Source organism: Pristis pectinata, chromosome 3 (genome assembly GCF_009764475.1).
Source record: "Pristis pectinata isolate sPriPec2 chromosome 3, sPriPec2.1.pri, whole genome shotgun sequence".
In the NCBI taxonomy this organism is placed as follows: domain Eukaryota; kingdom Metazoa; phylum Chordata; class Chondrichthyes; order Rhinopristiformes; family Pristidae; genus Pristis; species Pristis pectinata.
This window is the reverse complement of record NC_067407.1, coordinates 12743074-12760819: the sequence shown is the minus strand read 5'-3', so window position 1 is coordinate 12760819 and position 17746 is coordinate 12743074. Positions and strand designations below refer to the sequence as shown.

The window sequence follows — 17746 nt, the reverse complement described above, 5'->3', positions numbered from 1 at the left end:
GAAGGCTGGTGGGTGGCTAATGTTGTGCCTTTATTTAAGAAGGACTGCAAAGAAAAACCTGGGAACTATAGACCAGTAAGCCTAACATCTGTGGTAGCTAAGTTACTGAATGGGATTCTGAGGGATAAGATATAAATGCATTTGAAAAGACAGGGATAGTCAGCATGGCTTTGTGCATGAGAGATCATGTCTCACAAATTTGATTGAGTTTTTTAAAGAAGTAGCCAAGAAGGTTGGTGAGGGCAGGGTGGTAGATGTCGTCCATAGGGACTTCAGTAAAGCCTTTGATAAGGTTCCGCATGGTAGGCTGCTATGGAAAGTCAGATCGCATAGGATCCAGGGAGAGCTAGCTAATTGGATACACAACTGGCTTGATGGTAGGAAGCAGAGGGTGACGGTGGAAGATTGTTTTTCGGACTGGAGGACCGGAGGACCATGACTAGTGGCATGCCTCTGGGTGCTAGGCCCATTGCTATATGTCATTCCTATCTACGATTTGGAATAGAATGTACAAGGGACAGTTAGATGCTATTAAAATAGGTGGTGTCATAGACAGTAAGTGTGGTTCTCAGGAATTACAGAAGGATCTTGATCAGCTGGGTAACTGGGGTGAGGAATGGCAAATGGAGTTTAATTCAGATATGTGCAAGGTGTTGCATTTTGGGAAGACAAATCTGGGTAGGACTTTCACAGTGAATGGAAGGGCCCTGGGGAGTGTTGTAGGACAGAGGGGCCTAGGAGTACAAGTACATGGTTTCCTGAAGGTAGCATCACAGGTAGACAGGGTGGCGAAGAAGGCTTTTGACATGGTGGTCTTCATCGGTCAGGGCATTGAGTATAAAGGTTGGCATATTGCTGCAGTTGTACAAGTTATGTTGCAGTTGGTTATGCCACGTTTGGAATACTGTGTTCAGTTTTGGTCACTGGGGTCACTATAGGAAGGATGCCATTACACTGGGAAGAGTGCAGAAGATTTCCGAGGATCTTGCCAGGACTCGAGGGACTGAGTTATCGAGAAGCTGAGCAAGCTAGGATTTTATTCATTGGAGCATAGGAGAGTGAAGCATGATCTTATAAAGGTGTAAAAAAACACGAGGGGCATAGATAGGGTAAATATACACAGTTTTTCCCAGGTTTGGGGACTCAAGAACTAGAAGCCATAGGTGAGAGGGAAGAGATTTAATAGGAACGTGAGGGGCAACTTTTCACCCAGAGGGTGGTCCTTATATGGAAATGAGCTGCCAGAGGAAGTGGTTGACGCAGATACACTGGCAACATTTAAAAGACACTTGGACAGGTACATGGATAGGAAAGGTTTAGAGGGAAGTGGGACGAGCTTGGATGGGCATCTTGGTCGGCATGGACCAGTTGGGCTGAAAGGTCTGGTTCTGTGCTGTATGACTCTAAGAGATTGTCATCGGCTCAAAGGACTTATAATGAATATTGCAGAACAAGTGATCTTCAGGATAATTAGCAAACAAGTCCACTGAATACCAAAATTATATCTATGTCTATGTATGTGTATTGGATTTGTGTATTAACAGCTTTGTGCATGCATGTATATCCTGAACAAGTTCCTTTTAGAGTCAGGTTACAGGCCCTTCAGCCCAACGAGTCCATGCTGAACAAGATGTCCATCCAAGCTAAGTCCCACTTGCCCACTTTTGTGTTCATAATGTTTGTCTCAGCATTTAACATTGAAACTATCTAACATTAGAAATAGAAACCATTCATGGAAATAGTTGCTTGTAATTATGTAGACGTGGACTTTGGCCAGTGGCATAGTTTTGATTGTCTCTAAATAAAAGCAAACACAAAATAACTCAGGGAATGCACTGGCTCCGGCGATATATCTATCATTCAAGGTCATGAAGTATGACTGGAGGTATGATGCTTATACATACTTTGGAAATATTGCATTACCTTTAAGAGGCAGAGGTCCATGCAATTAAAAAATTTAACTCAGTTCTGTGCTAAGAGCTGTTGGGAAAGAAGTAAGACTGTTTGTAAGCAGGTACACAAAGTGCAGAAGTACAAACTAGTAGTATTGTTGTAAAAGCAAAACTCATCGGTACTGCCCTTAAGTCTATTCAGGGCAACCTCCTGCCTGGCTTTTATGGAACAGTCTCATGTCAATATACCCCTGAATGCAGCCTTGTAAGTTGGTTAGCTGCATATTTTAAAAAATGCCCCCACCACCTTTTCCAGGGTTGAGCAATGAATGCTGACCAAATCCTTGGGATAAATTAAACCTTTTACTTATTGCAAATTTGACAGGCCAAATCTTGTACCCTATCGTTTTAACTAGTCAGTGAAGGCTTTCACTCTCAAAATTTTTTTTGAGAGATCGCATGTAGCAATTTGATCTCATATATTGTGCAATTACCTTTACTATTTCTAGATTAGAGAGAATTGTGATTAAAGAACATCATTACTGTTCCTGCTTAAGGTTCAGTAATGCCATAATTAGAAATAAGTGAGGACATTCCATTGGTTTCAATATCTGCAGGGAAAAACTATCTAATTAGAACCAAACTATTTGGTATGTTGACATTTCACAGACCATAGTTTTCAGAAAATTGTTAAGATTAATCATGATCTTGGGCTTGTTGAACTACCTTGACTCCTGGTCCCCTTATACCTCCATTTAACAGGAAAAGGTCATTCAGTCCCTCTAACCTATTCCAACATTTGAATTTGCTTCTGAATGCCATTTATCTGACATGGCTGCTTAACCTTTTGCATCCTTTCCTAATCAAGATCTATCAATTAACAGAGTAGGTGTTAAAATTAATAGACAAACATGGTCAAATCCAGCCATGCGCACAATGATTCTCTGCATTACCTGGGTGACTGTAATCCATGCTGTATCAATGCATTGTATAGGCAGGTAGGCATATGCAGAGGGAATTTTGGGATATACAGCATAATGTGCTATGCAAGCACTTCCTAATAATGTGCTGTCTTAAGTTCATATAACCCCCTAAATGGGGATACATACAAGGAAGGGCTAATATATTATGTAGTCTTAATATACACAGTCTAACTTCTCGCTGCCTCAGTAAAGCAGCCAACATAATCAAAGACCCTACCCACCCTGGCCATTCTCTCTTCTCCCCTCTCCCATCAGGCAGAAGATACAAAAGCCCCAAAGCACGTACCACCAGGCTCAAGGACAGCTTCTATCCTGCTGTTATTAGACTATTGAATGGACCTCTTGTACAATAAGATGGACTCTTGACCTCACAATCTACCTCATCGTGGCCTTGCACCTTATTGTCTGCCTGCACTGCGCTTTCTCTGTAACTGTAACACTATATTCTGCATTCTGTTATTGTTTTCCCTTGTACTACCTCAATGTACTGATGTGGTGAAATGGTCTGTATGGATAGTTTTTCACTGTATCTCAGTACATGTGACAATAATAAACCAATTTACATAATATTAGATAGTTTTAGCAACTATATATATATATACATACAATATTTATATATATTTATGTACACATGAAGTATAGTAGTAATATTTGTAAAATATTAGGATTATAGATATAATGGGAGGAGAGAATTTGTAAATTAATAGTCCTGCACAAGCCTTGAACTCTTAACAGCTCATTCAGGAAGTTGCTCCTTTCTGATCCTTTACATTTAATGACTTTAGGGCTTTTTCTGCTCCATCCTAACGCGTATAGAAATAAACGTGTACAGCAAACCCACTGCCGCCTCGCCCCCAGCCGCAGGCTCGCTCCCAGCCCACTGAGGAGCCGCGCCTCCGCGGCCGTTAGCGCGCTCCCGCGGGCCGGCGATTCAAACAGTCGGCGCGTGCCCGGAGGTGGGGGTAGTGGGGGGGGGGGGGGTGGTGGGGGAAGGTTGGTGGAGGCGGAGACAATTGCCGACGCGTACTGAGTCGGCGCAGAGCGTGCCTGGCACCGACAGCTGTGATGACTTGAGTGAAGGAGACGCCATCTTTGTTACAGTCACGGGGATGATGCAGCATTTGGCCGGCGAGCTGGTCTTCTGGATGCGAGTCAGAGCACTATCCTTTCTGCAGCTGTTGGTAATGCAAATCAACATCGACCTGTAATAATGGCATCTTGGAATGCTACAGCACGGTATACCAAAAGGCCAAATAATCCCAGGGTCACACAGCACAGAAGCAGATTCTTTAGTCCATCGAGTCCATTTGCACTAATCCTACACTAATCCCATTTTATCCTCCTATATTTCCTTCAATTTCCCCCCCCAAGTTCTGCCACTTACCTACACACTGGGGACAATTTACAGTGGCCAATTAACCCACACATCTTTGAGATATGGGAGGAAGCCGGAGCCCCTTGGTGAAACCGAAGTGGTCACAGGAAGATTGCGGAAACTCTGCACAGACAACACCCGAGGTCAGGATTGAACCTGGGTCACTGGAACTGTGAGGCAGTAGCTCTTCTGGCTGTGTGTCTGCGCCACTGCATTCTACTGTTTCGTTTATCCAGGAGTTAGCTTGCATTAGGAGAGTTTTCAAGATCTCCTCAACCATCTTTGACCCATGTGTCCTTAACTCCATGCCACAGTACACTGCCTGCCACAATCACGGTACCCTCTCAGCCCAGCAAGGGCCTGAAAATACCACCCAAAAGATGAAAATCAACAAGGTGTCTGGAGCAGTTCAAATCGCCGCAGAGGTACTAAAACATCATACTCCTGGCATGAATTTGTGATCTTATCTCCCGCGCGTGGAAGAGGAGAGCATGGCAGGGATCTTGAAGGAGTCATAATGTCCTATTGCAGTATTATGGAGAGGTCTCTCTGCAGGCTGCCAGAGTGCAAGTTAATGCACAGATCCTCGCCATCTGCCTCCTCTCAATGGCTGAAGAGCTCCTCCCAGATTTGCAATGCAGATTCCTCCCACCAATAGAATCAAACCCAAGATAAATGTATGCGTTTTTTTTTGTCTCTGAAAAGTCTTTGACTTTCTCAATCACAGAGAATCCTTTTAAAATTTGTCCATTCTACATTTGCTGCATGATGACGTGCAAACCATCATCCTAATCCCAGGGTGTAGAGCCAAACCCAACCAGAACTGACTATATATATGGGAGTTGTATCAGTTTGGGCCACACTACATCATGGCATCTTATTACTTTTTCCAGGTCAGGATGATTTGCTTAGTATTACAGCACATAGAATCATACAGCAGGGAAACAGGCCCTTCGGCCCAACTCGTCCATGCCCATCTAAGCTAGGCCCATTTGCCTGCTTTTGTTCTTTTTCAATCTTTTTATTAGTTTTCAAATTAATACGGATTAATATATAACATGTAATACAAAGAGATCAGGAGAACAATCATGGCATAGATAATCATAAAGAACAATAAAATATAAAATAATCTGTAGATCCAACCATCTCTTAGTAAATGAATATCATATAAAAGAAAGGAAAAAGATTTACTATGTATATAAAAGAAAAAAAAAACCCAAATCAATAAGAAAAAATTATAAACAATATATTAAACCAAACTAAACTAAACAGAAAAATTTCAAAAAAAAAGAAAAAAAAGAAAAAGACTGGACTAAAATTTCTCAGTAGAAACAGAGCAATATTATGTCGTCAACTCCGTTCCTCTAAATTGGAAAGTTATTGAAAGGGGATCTATATCATGTGAAAATATTGAATAAATGGACTCCAAATATCTTCAAATTTAAGCGAAGGATCAACAGTACCACTCCTAATTTTTTCCAAGTTTAAACATGATATAGTTTGAGAGAACCATTGAAAAGTAGTAGGGGGTATTGGATCCTTCCATTTAAGCAAAATGGATCGTTTGGCCATTAATGTAACAAAGGCAATCATACGGTTAGCGGAAGCAGATAAATGGCCAGACTCTATCCTTGGTAATCCAAAAATTGCAGTGATAGGGTGAGGTTGTAAATCAATCTTCAATACATTTGAAATAATGTTAAAAATGTCTTTCCAATGTTTTTCCAAAAGAGGACAGGACCAAAACATATGTGTCAAGCCACATTCGATTTACATCTGTCACATATAGGATTTAAATGGTGATAAAAACGAGCTAGCTTATCTTTTGACATATGGGTCCTGTGAACTACCTTAAACTGTATCAAAGAGTGTCCGGCACACATTGAAGATGTATTAACTAAATGAAGAATTTTCTTCCATGTCTCTGAGGGTAAAGATGTCTGGAGTTCGCTTTCCCATTCATTCTTAATTTTGTCCAGTGATTCTGGACATATTTTCAGAATTAAATCATAGATTATTGCTATCAAGCCCTTCTGATAAGGATTAAGACCTAAAATTTTTTCCGTAATTTCAGTTTTGTAAGGTGTCGGAAAAGAGGGTATAGTAGCTTTTAAAAAATTTCTAAGCTGCAAATATCGAAAAAAGTGTGATCTAGGCAAATTGTATTTGTTAGACAATTGTTCAAAAGATGAAAAACAGTTATCAATGAATAAATCACGAAAACATACTATTCCCTTCCTTTTCCATATGGAAAAAGCTGAGTCAACTCTGGATGGATGAAAGAAAAAATTAGATTGAATGGGACTTGACAAGTTAAATTTATTCAATCCAAAAAATTTACGAAATTGAAACCATATTGGTATTGTATGTTTAACAATTGGGTTAATCATATGTTAATTTGCCTGCTTTTGGCCCATACCCCTCTAAACCTTTCCTATCCATATACCTGTCCAAATGTCTTTTAAATGTGTTATTGTACCTGCCTCATACGCACCACCTTCTGCGTGAAGAAGGTCCCTTTTAAGTCCTTCCCCTCTCACTTATGCTCTCTAGTTTTTGATTTGCCTTGGAAAAGGACTGTATCATAGACCCTATCTATGCCCCTTATGATTTTATACACCTCTATAAGGTCATCCCTCAGTCTCATACACTCCAATTAATAAAGTCCTAGCCTGCCCAACCTCTCCCTATAACTCAGGCCCTCGAGTCCTGGCAACATTCTCGTAAATCTTAAATGATTAACATATCATCTGTTCTTGATCAATAGCATTGTTTGTGCCACATATCAAACTCTTAACATTTTTCTTCATGTCTCTGGGTGAGATGAGGGATGGAAATAATTCATAAGTCCTTGGACTGGGATTGGGTTAGCTGTGGTTGGATTGGTCTCAAATTGGGTTTAAATTTCTTACCTGAGCAGACCTCTAAACAGGTCCACCACAAACCCATTTTGGATATGACGTCATCATGTCGATTGGGTTGGCGGTCACAGCCGAATCCCTCCTTTGCCGCACTCTCTCCAGTTCGAGGACATGAACAGACATCTCAAAGTGCAGCACTGTCACACTCTTCATCTACGAGGCATTTTCTCTGGCACACTCCATTGTGGGGAGCCACAGTTGCCATGACCAGCTCCTGAAAGTAATCCCTTAGCTTTTACTCCACTTCCACTAAGTCACCGCGCTTTAACCCATTACCCCCCCAAACTTCTACTACACCACCTTTCTCCCATGAACTCCAATCCTCGAGTCATGTCCCTTTCCCTGAAATCCTCACTTCCTAAACCATTTCCTAACCCATGAACCTTGAGTGTCAGAGAAAATGCCTTGCAGAGACTTTCAATCCAAAACTGTCCATTTCACTCCACAGATGTTGCCTGACCCGTTAAATTCATCCAGCAGTTTGCATTTTGCTCCAGATTCCAGCATCTGCAGTCTCTTATGTCTCCAGAACAAAAGAGAAGGTCTGTAATGAAGAGATTGCAGGAGAGATTAAATGACGAAAAGGCTGAAAGGGCAAGGCCAAAGAGACCAGTGATGGGGCAATTAAAAGAAACAAAAGATTAGTCCAGCGACAGTGTAAATGAGGAAAGCAGAATAATTATTTGAAATTACAAAAGAGGCAAAACAAAAATCTGAAATAAAGCTCAGTGCTGGAAATGCTATCTGTAACGGTTGGATTAATTGTTGAATTTGGAGGGCTGTAAAGCCACTAAAGGGGAGATGAGGTGTTGTTCCTCAAACTCTTTCAATAAAAGGGCATGTAGGATCTTTGATTTTATAAATGATAGATAACAAAGTGGTGAAGCTGTGCCAGAAAATGTTGTGGGTTAATTTCAACTTTTCTGAGGGTACAGCAGAGATGACATCAGAAATGTGAGCGAGGAAGGGTCTTGTTCTTGAAAAGTTAACTCTGTTTCTCGTTCCACAAATGTTGCCCAACCTGATGAGTGTTTCCAGCATTTCCTGTTTTTATTTCAGCAATCTGAGCTTTTGATTGTGAGGAAATATTATCAAGAGGAAGGGTTCTTTTTATCCTCAGGAGGACATCTGATGGAAGTTTCCAAAACTAAGAGGGGTTTTGATAAGACAAACCATGAACATTTATTTCTACTTGTGAACGATACGGTAATTTAACAGCAAAAATTGCAAAGTGGTTAGAACAAATTTTTGTTCAAATCATTTTCAAATAGTCTGCATTGACCATTTGTTGTTGTGATCTGCTGGATACCAACAAATGGTCAATGCAGACTATTTGAAAATGAGACAGGTGTACCCCATTCACCCCTTCATTCTTGCTCTGCCATTGAGTAAGATCCTGGCTGATCCCACATCTGAAGTTCACCATTTGCCCACTCCCAAAATCCTCTGAGTTCCTTTGTGTGTAGAAATTCAGCCACATCAGCCTTGGATATACTCAATACCCAACCATCCATGGTCCTTTGACGTAGAGAATATCAATGATTCACACTCCTCTGTGTGAGGAATTTCTCCTCATTTCAGTTCTAAAAGGATATCCTGAGTAAATGACCCCCTTGTTCCAGACTGGCTGGAGGAAACAGACTCTCAGCATTTCATGTGTCCCAATAAGAAAACCTCTTCTAAATCCCAGTGAGTATAGGCCAAGCTTAGTCAATCTCTCCATATAACTCAATCCTCTCATCCCAGGAATTAATTGAATAAATCTACATTGTATCGACTCTAAGTTAAGTATATCTTTCTTTAGACATGGACACATAAACTGCATACAGTACTTCAAAGAGATTTTACCAAACTCCTATGCAATCTCAGCGAACCTTCCTTCAGTATACCCAGTCCCTTGCAATAAAGACCAGCATGCCCTTTGCCTTATTTGCTTGCTCCACCTATGTGAGTTTTTTAAAAAGGGAATCAATATTTACTAGTATAATGGGGTTAAGGGGAATTGGACTTGATAAACAACTCTTCCAGAGCATGCATCTTACCATCTTGTTAAATTCTAATACTATTAGATTCCCACAGTAGTTTTTGGCAACTATCAGCATGCAATGCTGAAGGCTGTAATTATCCTACTTTTGATTGTGTGAGAGCCAATTTCAAAGGCATATTTTACAAGTCTGATGAGATGAAAATTCCTGTAGTTGCTTTTATCTTATTTATTGGTGTCTGATATGCTCTTATGCCCAGTGAAGAACAAGATCTGTTGCTATTGATATGGCCTAAAGAGCATTAGATTTATTGCTTATTCATAAAATCAAAGCCAGCTGAATTATTTGCTACTCAGTATTAACAACTTAGCTTTCTGGGAATGGGGGAGAGGGGGCTATAGGAGTAAGTAAAAAATTTAATAGACTTTGGATGTTATTATCTGTCTAATCGAAGCCCTTACTGCAGAGGGAATGGAGGCAGGGCATCAGGCAGTTGGGAAAACGACCACCTGCAGGTATTGGTATGTTATTGGTATTGGTTTCCTATTGTCACATGTACTAAGATACAGTGAAAAGCTTTTGTATGTGTGCCATCCAGACAGATCATCCCATACAGCAAGGCAGCAAAAAGAAAAACAGGATACAGAATACAGTGTTGTAGCTACAGAGAAATTGCAGTATGGATAGTCAACTAATGTGCTGGTAGATCGGGAGCTCAAGAGTTCATCTTTAGTATATGCGAGGAGGTTCATCACCAAGTAAAACACCATCCTCACTTGAAAATATGTTACCATTCTTCATTGTTGCTAGGTCTAAATCTGGGATTCCCCAAGAGCACGGTGGGCGTACCTTTGTCAGAACGACTGTAGTGGTTCATGGCAGCAGCTCACCACCACCTTCTCAAGAATAATTAAGGGTGGGCATAAATGCTGCTTTTGCTAGTGATGCCCACACCCTGGTTCAATTCCGGCCACTGTCTGTAAGGAGTTTGTACTTCCTCCCAGTGTCTGCATGGGTTTCCTCCGGGTGCTCCGGTTTCCTCCCACATTCCAAAGACATATGGGTTAGGAGCTGTGGACATGCTATGTTGGCGCTGGAAGCGTGGTGACACTTGCGGGCTGCCCCCAGAACACTTTACGCAAAAAAGATGCATTTCACTGTGTGTTTTGATGAACATGTGACCAATAAAGATATTGTATCTTAAGTGAATTGTTTGGACAGTAAACCAATTGAACTAACAGTCATCCCTACTTAATGAGACTTTATTTTTCATCTAAAAATAAAAATTGTTTTTTTGAAGTGAAACATATTCCCCCATCAACTACTGTAAGCCACTGGCATCAAAATGAGACCTATCTAAAAGCTTTGGGAGGGGAACTGTCACTGTGGTTAAAGCAGGCTCTGAGGTTTTATGGGCCTCAAGAGTTAAAGCATTATGCAATCTAAGTGCCCATCTCAATGGCACATTCACAGGCATGCTTAGGAGGATTGATTTAGAGAAAATTATATAGAAAAAGGTAAATAAACAGTTATTTGAATTAGCTGGACCTTTAATCGCAGAATTACAGAAACATGTTAGTATATTATTTTCTTGTGGTTCTTGATTATAAACTGAAAAAAACAATTAAGAAAATCCTTATCAATAATGTTTTATTTTTGTCATCTTCCTTTGTTCTCCAGTAGTTAATCAGTTCTGGCCATCTCCTCAACTTAGTATTAATGAAGTGGTTTAGAAAATTAACCTGGTAGAATCTGGTTGAGTCATAGAGTCATGCAGCATGGAAATAAGCCCTTCGGCCCAACTGGTCCATGCTAACCAAGATTCCCATCTAAACTAGATTAGTTATTCTAAAATAAATTATATTTAAGATAAGATTAGATTAGTGTCATATACACCAGAGTACAATGAAATTCCTCGCTTGAAGATTAGCCATGATCTTGATGAATGGCAGAACAGGCTCAAAGGTCCAAATGGCCTACTCTTGCTCATGTGCGAAGTGGAACAGAATCATTATAAACCAGTAAAATTGAGAATTACGTCCAAAGTTCATCCACATTAGAAATCATATATTACAAGTGAGAATTTTTGGGTTTAGGAATTGATCAAAGAATAATGCAAAGCTGGCTCTAACCTGGATTCTTGTAGATTGGTGAATATTGAAATTTTAATACTTTATCCAAATGCTGGAATTTTAATATGCATCAAAATCTTCACAATGTAGGAAAAATTTCATTTCAAGCACTTTCTATTACATCACACTTCTGGACAACAACTTATTTAGGTATAGACAATGTCAGGTCTGTGGATTCAAAAACTCAGATTCAACCTGGTTTAATTCATTAATCATACCATCACATCTGCACCAGAGGGCAGTCATGTCCCATGCAACAACACAGTTTAGCTGTGTAAGATTACAGCAAATGAACATGAGGCACCTTTATCATTTTCTGAAAGCACAATGCCTGGCTCAGTTAACAAGTAACAGGGCATCGCCATTTTAACCACTAAGTTTTGCCTTAAAGCCAACAAGGCGTTTATTCCAAACAATAACTAATTTAAAGGAATATTGGCTTCCAGAAACAAAATCTGGAATGTTATATACAGGCATGCAAGATGAAGACCAACATTTTTCAAGTCACTGTCGTAAGTTATTGTGTCAAAGTTGTTATAAACTACATGTTTCAAGCAACCATGAAGAAACTTCGCAGCAGCAAAATTAACAAAATACATTTTACGATACAGAACAGTTTGATTGAATAGGTCATGATCCTAGATTTACATTCAGATTATTAAAAAAAGCTTCAGAAAAATAGAATGCATTTGCACAATTAAAGTTGCAGATGTTATTACATAAAATGGATTTTGCCCCTACTGTTCATTTTAACCAGATTTTAAAAGTTACCACTTTCTAATTTAAACTGGAAAATGAATGTATGATCTTGGAGCTAAAGTTGGAACTTCTTCATTTTTCCCATCTTTGGACCACAATTGTCTGCTAAGTAGCATAGAGTTAAAAGTAGGGTAAAATGGGGTTGTCTTGGCTTTACATCGTGTATTAAAATGAACACATACATCCAGTAAAAGTGTGTTGGAATGCAAAGTAGCATCTCACCCAATATTCACACCTTCACGTCCAACCCAAGAACCAAAGTCTCTTAGCATTAGTACAAGCTGGGAGAGAAATTTTTCAGTGCTTGAAAACCTCATTTTGTACTCATACGGAGCAGATAGAACTTGGCCCTGATAAAGATTAATACTGATCACTGCAGCAGAGGAACGCTACATCCATCATCAAACGTTCACAATGTTTCCCTACTGACCTGTCAGAAAGAACTTTGAGCATATTTTCATTCAAACCCTGGAGCTGATTTTGACAAGAGGCATGGATTCATTGAGTGTGGGATGTCCCTCCAAGGTCTATTCTCTGGCACAATTGTTTCCACCCAATTTTATCATTTTCAAAATGCAATTTTTCTTAATTGCAGCTCACCTGCAGTTTTAGGTCTTCTGGCCTTGAAGTTTTAAAGACTTGTACCAAGAGCCTAGCTATTTATAATCGAAACTTGTTAGGGGAAAAAATGACTTAAATAAAATTTTACAATTCACATGTTTAATCATGGTTTTATCACTAGATGGTTAGGGTGGCAGCTGTGGCCAAGCAATTGTCTACAGAGTAGTTCAGGGTCTTGCTAGATAACACACATTACAGCTGTGAATGCTTGAAAAGGAAAAGGCTATGTTGGATGGAGTCACATGATCACTTCTGACAGAGGAGCTACAGTTTAAGTATTATGATTTATTTCTGTGAAGCTGATGGACTGGTTGCTATATTTTTATTTTAGACTAGAATTTTTTTCCTCATCCAACAGCATGGATATTGTGTTTAAGGATTGGATCATGCTTCTTGCTTCAGCTGAATGATTAAGATTCCTTGCCGTGCACTTTTCGACTGTCATGTTTGCCTGAATGCGCTACAAAACAAACTCATTGGCTGTGAAGCACTTTGGGACATCCTGACAAGAAAGAGGCAATATAAATACTGTTCTTGTACACTGTAGCTCTGAAGAATTGAAGGCACCAGCAGAAGAACTGGGGGGGGGGGGGGGGGGGGGTTGCACACGTTCCCCTTCCAAGCAACTTTTCCTGTCTCTATATCCTCTTCTTGACACAATCAACTCATTGCTGGAAGCTTCTTGCCCTAGAGTCACCCATGATAGGTTTCCCTGAATTTTGAGTGGTGGTTGACTATTTAATTGCAAGGAGCAGAGGCATGGCGAGGTCACGCTTTCTTATGCACACCCACCTCTCCACTTGGAGTACGGTGGTATACTCATAACTTGTTCTTGTTCTCAAGGAAGTGTCAAAGTGTCAACTTGCAACAGTGTTGTTATTATTTGGGATCTTCCTCTGCAGGAAATCTAAGGGGTCAGGCAATTTGCAATTGTATTTTTCATTGAATAAACAGAAAACTCAGGTTAAGCTATCTATTAGCTATTGCATTTCTGGATTTGTATGCACTTTAGGCAACTAAAGCTGTCATCCAGTGATAAAGGCGGATCAGAGTCACTAAATTTAATGATTTGCATGCCAACTTAAACTATCTTGTCCTTGCTAGGAGAGATGTTTATTTAGTGAATAACTTGGGTATAATTTCAGGTCCAGGTTATAACACAGGTCCAACCATGATAGGTACTGGAGGTCAGCCAAGACTCAACCCAGAACAAAACATTCCATTTTAGAGAACACCTCTTAAACCGATGATATCCACCATCTAGGAAAAGGGTCGCAGGTACCTGGCATCACAGAACCTCCAGGTTCCCCTTCCAGTCTTGGAAATATGTCAATCTTCTTCATTTGTTGATGATTCTAAGTTGTGGGACTCTCCCTCTAACAGTACTGTGGGAGCACCTACACCAGAACTACTAACAACTGCTTAAGAAGGCAGCTTACTGTTAAGGGCGATTGGTAATGGCCAATAATTACTGCTTTTCTAGCATTACCTATATCCATGAATTAAAAATAACAAGAAGTGTGCAGGTTGATTAAGAGCTGATCATGGAAAGGGAAAGCAGTCAGTATTCTTGCTTCCACCTCAGCCCCTTTCCTGGGTCATCCACTGCCTGTGATTGGTAACTAGATCAATATGATGTGAGACTTCGTTGGGATGAATGGAAGGATTGTGTCATGCTTTATCCAAGGATTTCCTGTGGACAAGTTAAGGCCCGATATGACAAGAGAAGGAGTTATTTTCCAGGCAGAAAGTAGGAAGCAAGGGAGAGGTTATACTCCATCAAAAAACATACTCAGAGGTGTCCCTCATACTGCAATTTTAGACCCCTCCCTCCCCACTTCCTTCTTTAACACAAGCCCAAACAGTTCAAGAAACCAATTACTTCGAGGTAAGTTTGTATTCTTTTATTTAGAAACAGTTGAAATTGGTGCTAGGAATTAGAGTCTGTACAGTCTGTGCACACAGCTCAGAGCCTGGGACTCCCCCTTCATCCTACAGAAATACAAAATAAAAAGAGACAAGTATCGTAATAGCACAGACACATAATTGTGGGTTAATGCCCAACACAGCAACCTTCTGATCAAAACCGTGCTATTAAAAGAGCATCCAAGGTGCCTGAAGGGAGGTAAAGGTTAAGAATCCAAAATACACTGGTGCTGTACTTGCAGATCCTGAAATGGCTGGCGCTATACCAGAGGTCCACCATTTGGAGAGACCACAGAGCAAACAATCCATCTACTCTTTGACAGAAAATTTTTCCTCCAAATACTGAGAATAAATTAAAATTAAATTGATTTAACAAACAAAGTTACATGAACAAATATTCAGTCGTCGACAGATTTGTATAAGACAACCAGCGACCAACAGTTAGTTAATTGGTTACAATTTATTACAATGATTTCAGAGCTTTTTCAGGAAATAAAACTATCATTGTTATCTTTTTTTTTAAGTTGCCTTGTTTAAGTACCTTGATCTATTTAATACATTTTTTTTTCCCAAGTTAACAAGCAAGCAAACATTCAGTTCCAAAGCTGCTATATATGCTTTGCTCAATACTTTATATTCCTGCGCCAAAGTTGTATTTGAATTGAAGTCTTGATTAATGAGGTCTTTGACCTCAGGCGGCAGTGTATCAAAGAGGTGATCTTCGACAACCAGCCCGCTTTTCTTCAGAAGACGACAGTGGACTAACTCTGCTGGAAGCCTGTCAAGGCAGTTTCCCTTCACTTCCAGCTGAGTTAACTGCACGAGCTGGCAGATCTTGTCCGAAATGGAAGTAATGCAGTTTTGCCCCACGTTCAAAGCCCTCAACTTTGTGCACTTAAAAATCTGCTTTGGCAAAAATTCCACTCGGTTCCCCGTCATTGCGAATTGCTGCAAATTCTGGAGGGAGGCAATTTCAGCCGGAATGATGGTGATGGAATTGTGGCTGATGTCCAGCGTTCGGAGTTTTTGCAATGTGAAGAGAGCTGCTGGCAGAGACTCCAATTTATTGTGGGAAAGGTAAAGCAGCTCCAGATTTTTCACAAGGCTGATGGAGGATGGGATGGTGATGATTTTGTTGTGCCACAGCTTCAGGCAGGTCAAACGCTTCAGGTGCTGGAAGCTGATCACCTCCTCGATGGTGCGAATGTTGTTGGATTTCAAGTCGAGTTCCTGCAGATTGGTCAAGCTGAAAATGGCATGAGGAATGCGTTCTAGCTCACAGTTATGCAGCTCCAGCTCAGTGAGATTAATCATCTTCTTCAAACTGTTCAATACTAAGAGTTTGGTCCCATCATTGTGAACCAGCAGTGCAGTGAGGTGGGGTGCAACGTCAGTGACGTTTGACGGGACTTTGGTCAGATTACTCTTCAAGTGCAAGATCTTCAGGTGCTTCAGCTCCCTCAGTGACTCCAGCGCTATCATTTTATTATTTTCGGAGTTCAGGTTACCAACCAGGTGGAGTTCACGCAGGTTTTTAAGCAAGTAGACCCAGGTGGGAATCTCTGCAACATCGGTGAACTTAATGTGCAGATACCTAAGGTGGTCCCGGAGGAAACTGAAGGCAGTCTGCTCTACTTTAGCGGGGCAATGGGAAAGGTGTAGTTCCTGAAGGTTGACCATCTGGGAAATCTTGGCCGGAATCTTGGCCTCGGGTATCAGTTCCAGCTTCAGTACCTCCAGCTCGGTCACGTCGAACACTGCGTCAGGCACCCCAGACAGCATGAAGAGGTGGAGTTCCTGTTTCTCCTGGGAGTTGCGGGAGACGTGCTGCTTGAGTTTCTCATAGGTCCACTCGTGGTTCAGACTGAGCTCGCGCAGCTTGTTTTCACTCACTTCTGACAGGAAAACCCCAAATCGCTTGGAGTAAAGTTGGTCGTACTGATCAACCATGTGCAGTAGAAAGGCAAAGTCATTTTTAACATCTGGAATATCACTAAAGCTACTTTCTTCACGGACTTTTTCAAATGAGTATTCCTTTAAAGGCCGCCTGAACAGCCAAAACAAAGTATAAATGCAAACGAGTCCATAAACACATATTAGTGCAATGTAACTAATTAGTAATTTCCGTAGCATAAAAGCCATGTTGTGAGTACAGTAAAACTTAGTATATCCAGTCAAATGCTCTATGTCTGGTTGACATTCATGATCAAAACTTATAGAAGTCATAAAAGTAAGTGTATAGCACAAAATAAACATTAATTTCACTGTTTTTATGACTGTCTGGACCACGTAGAGTTTATATATCAAATCACTGTCTTCTACATGGGCACGGAACTTACGAACTTTCTCGAAAAGGGCTTTGGCCTGCTCCCCATCTTTCTTGTCCAAAATAGTCATGCTGGGAACCTCAATGACAGGCTTCTCTGTGGAAAATTTAGGTCCAATCCTCGATATCATGGGTGTACTGGAACTGGGGCTTTCTTCTTCACTGCCAGTCGACAAGTGCTTTGCGACCGAGGTCTTAAAGCGTTGCTTGTTCTCCTCAGAGTCCTCGCATGCCGTTTCAGAGAGCGCTTTAGTAGTCCAAGGAGACTCAAAGCATTTTCCTAATATAGAAACAAAATGTTCGATCTTTGAACTGGTCTTGGGGTACTTGAACCAGAAGTTGCTGCTGACCATAAGGATGAGTGTATGGATCAGTGCAAGATAGGGGAAATATTTGGAATACCAAGGCAAGGCCACATGATAGCACATCTGATTGATGAAAATATATTGCTGGTACTCCAAGTTAGTTGGACGGCCAAAGTTTAGAGGGCCATTTTGTTGGGAATTCTGGCTGGTGGGTTTAGATGTCGTAGCCGTGACTGTAGGTGTAAAGAAGCTACGTGAAGAGATGGTGCTCAGGTCTGATACAGTAGAAGTTTGAGGAAATGTTGGCGTTGTGGTTTCTGGCCTCTCCGAAGGGGGTTCAGGAAGACATACAACTTGATCTTTGGTTAGCTGCATGGTGCCTGCAAAAATAGCGACCATCAGCATTACGATGGCTAAATAGTCCATGAATACGTCCCACCATGGCTTCAGGATTCGATAGGTTGCCTGGATATCATTGAGGGATGCTACTTCTGTGAGGGTAAACATTCCTGTAAGACAGG

At 40.7% G+C, this 17746-nt stretch overlaps 1 protein-coding gene across 3 annotated transcripts in view; it reads right to left on the bottom strand.

Moving 5' to 3' along the window:
• Positions 1 to 14557: 14557 nt before the first annotated feature.
• LOC127567935 (volume-regulated anion channel subunit LRRC8D-like) overlaps positions 14558 to 17746 on the bottom strand; it is a 73463-nt gene continuing 70274 nt past the window's right edge. For all 3 annotated transcript variants that reach the window (XM_052011152.1, XM_052011154.1, XM_052011153.1), the window contains one exon: positions 14558 to 17734. In XM_052011152.1, coding sequence (XP_051867112.1) covers positions 15114 to 17732 — 2619 coding nt within the window. In that variant the 5' untranslated portion in view covers positions 17733 to 17734 and the 3' untranslated portion in view covers positions 14558 to 15113. The remainder of the gene's footprint in view (positions 17735 to 17746) is intronic.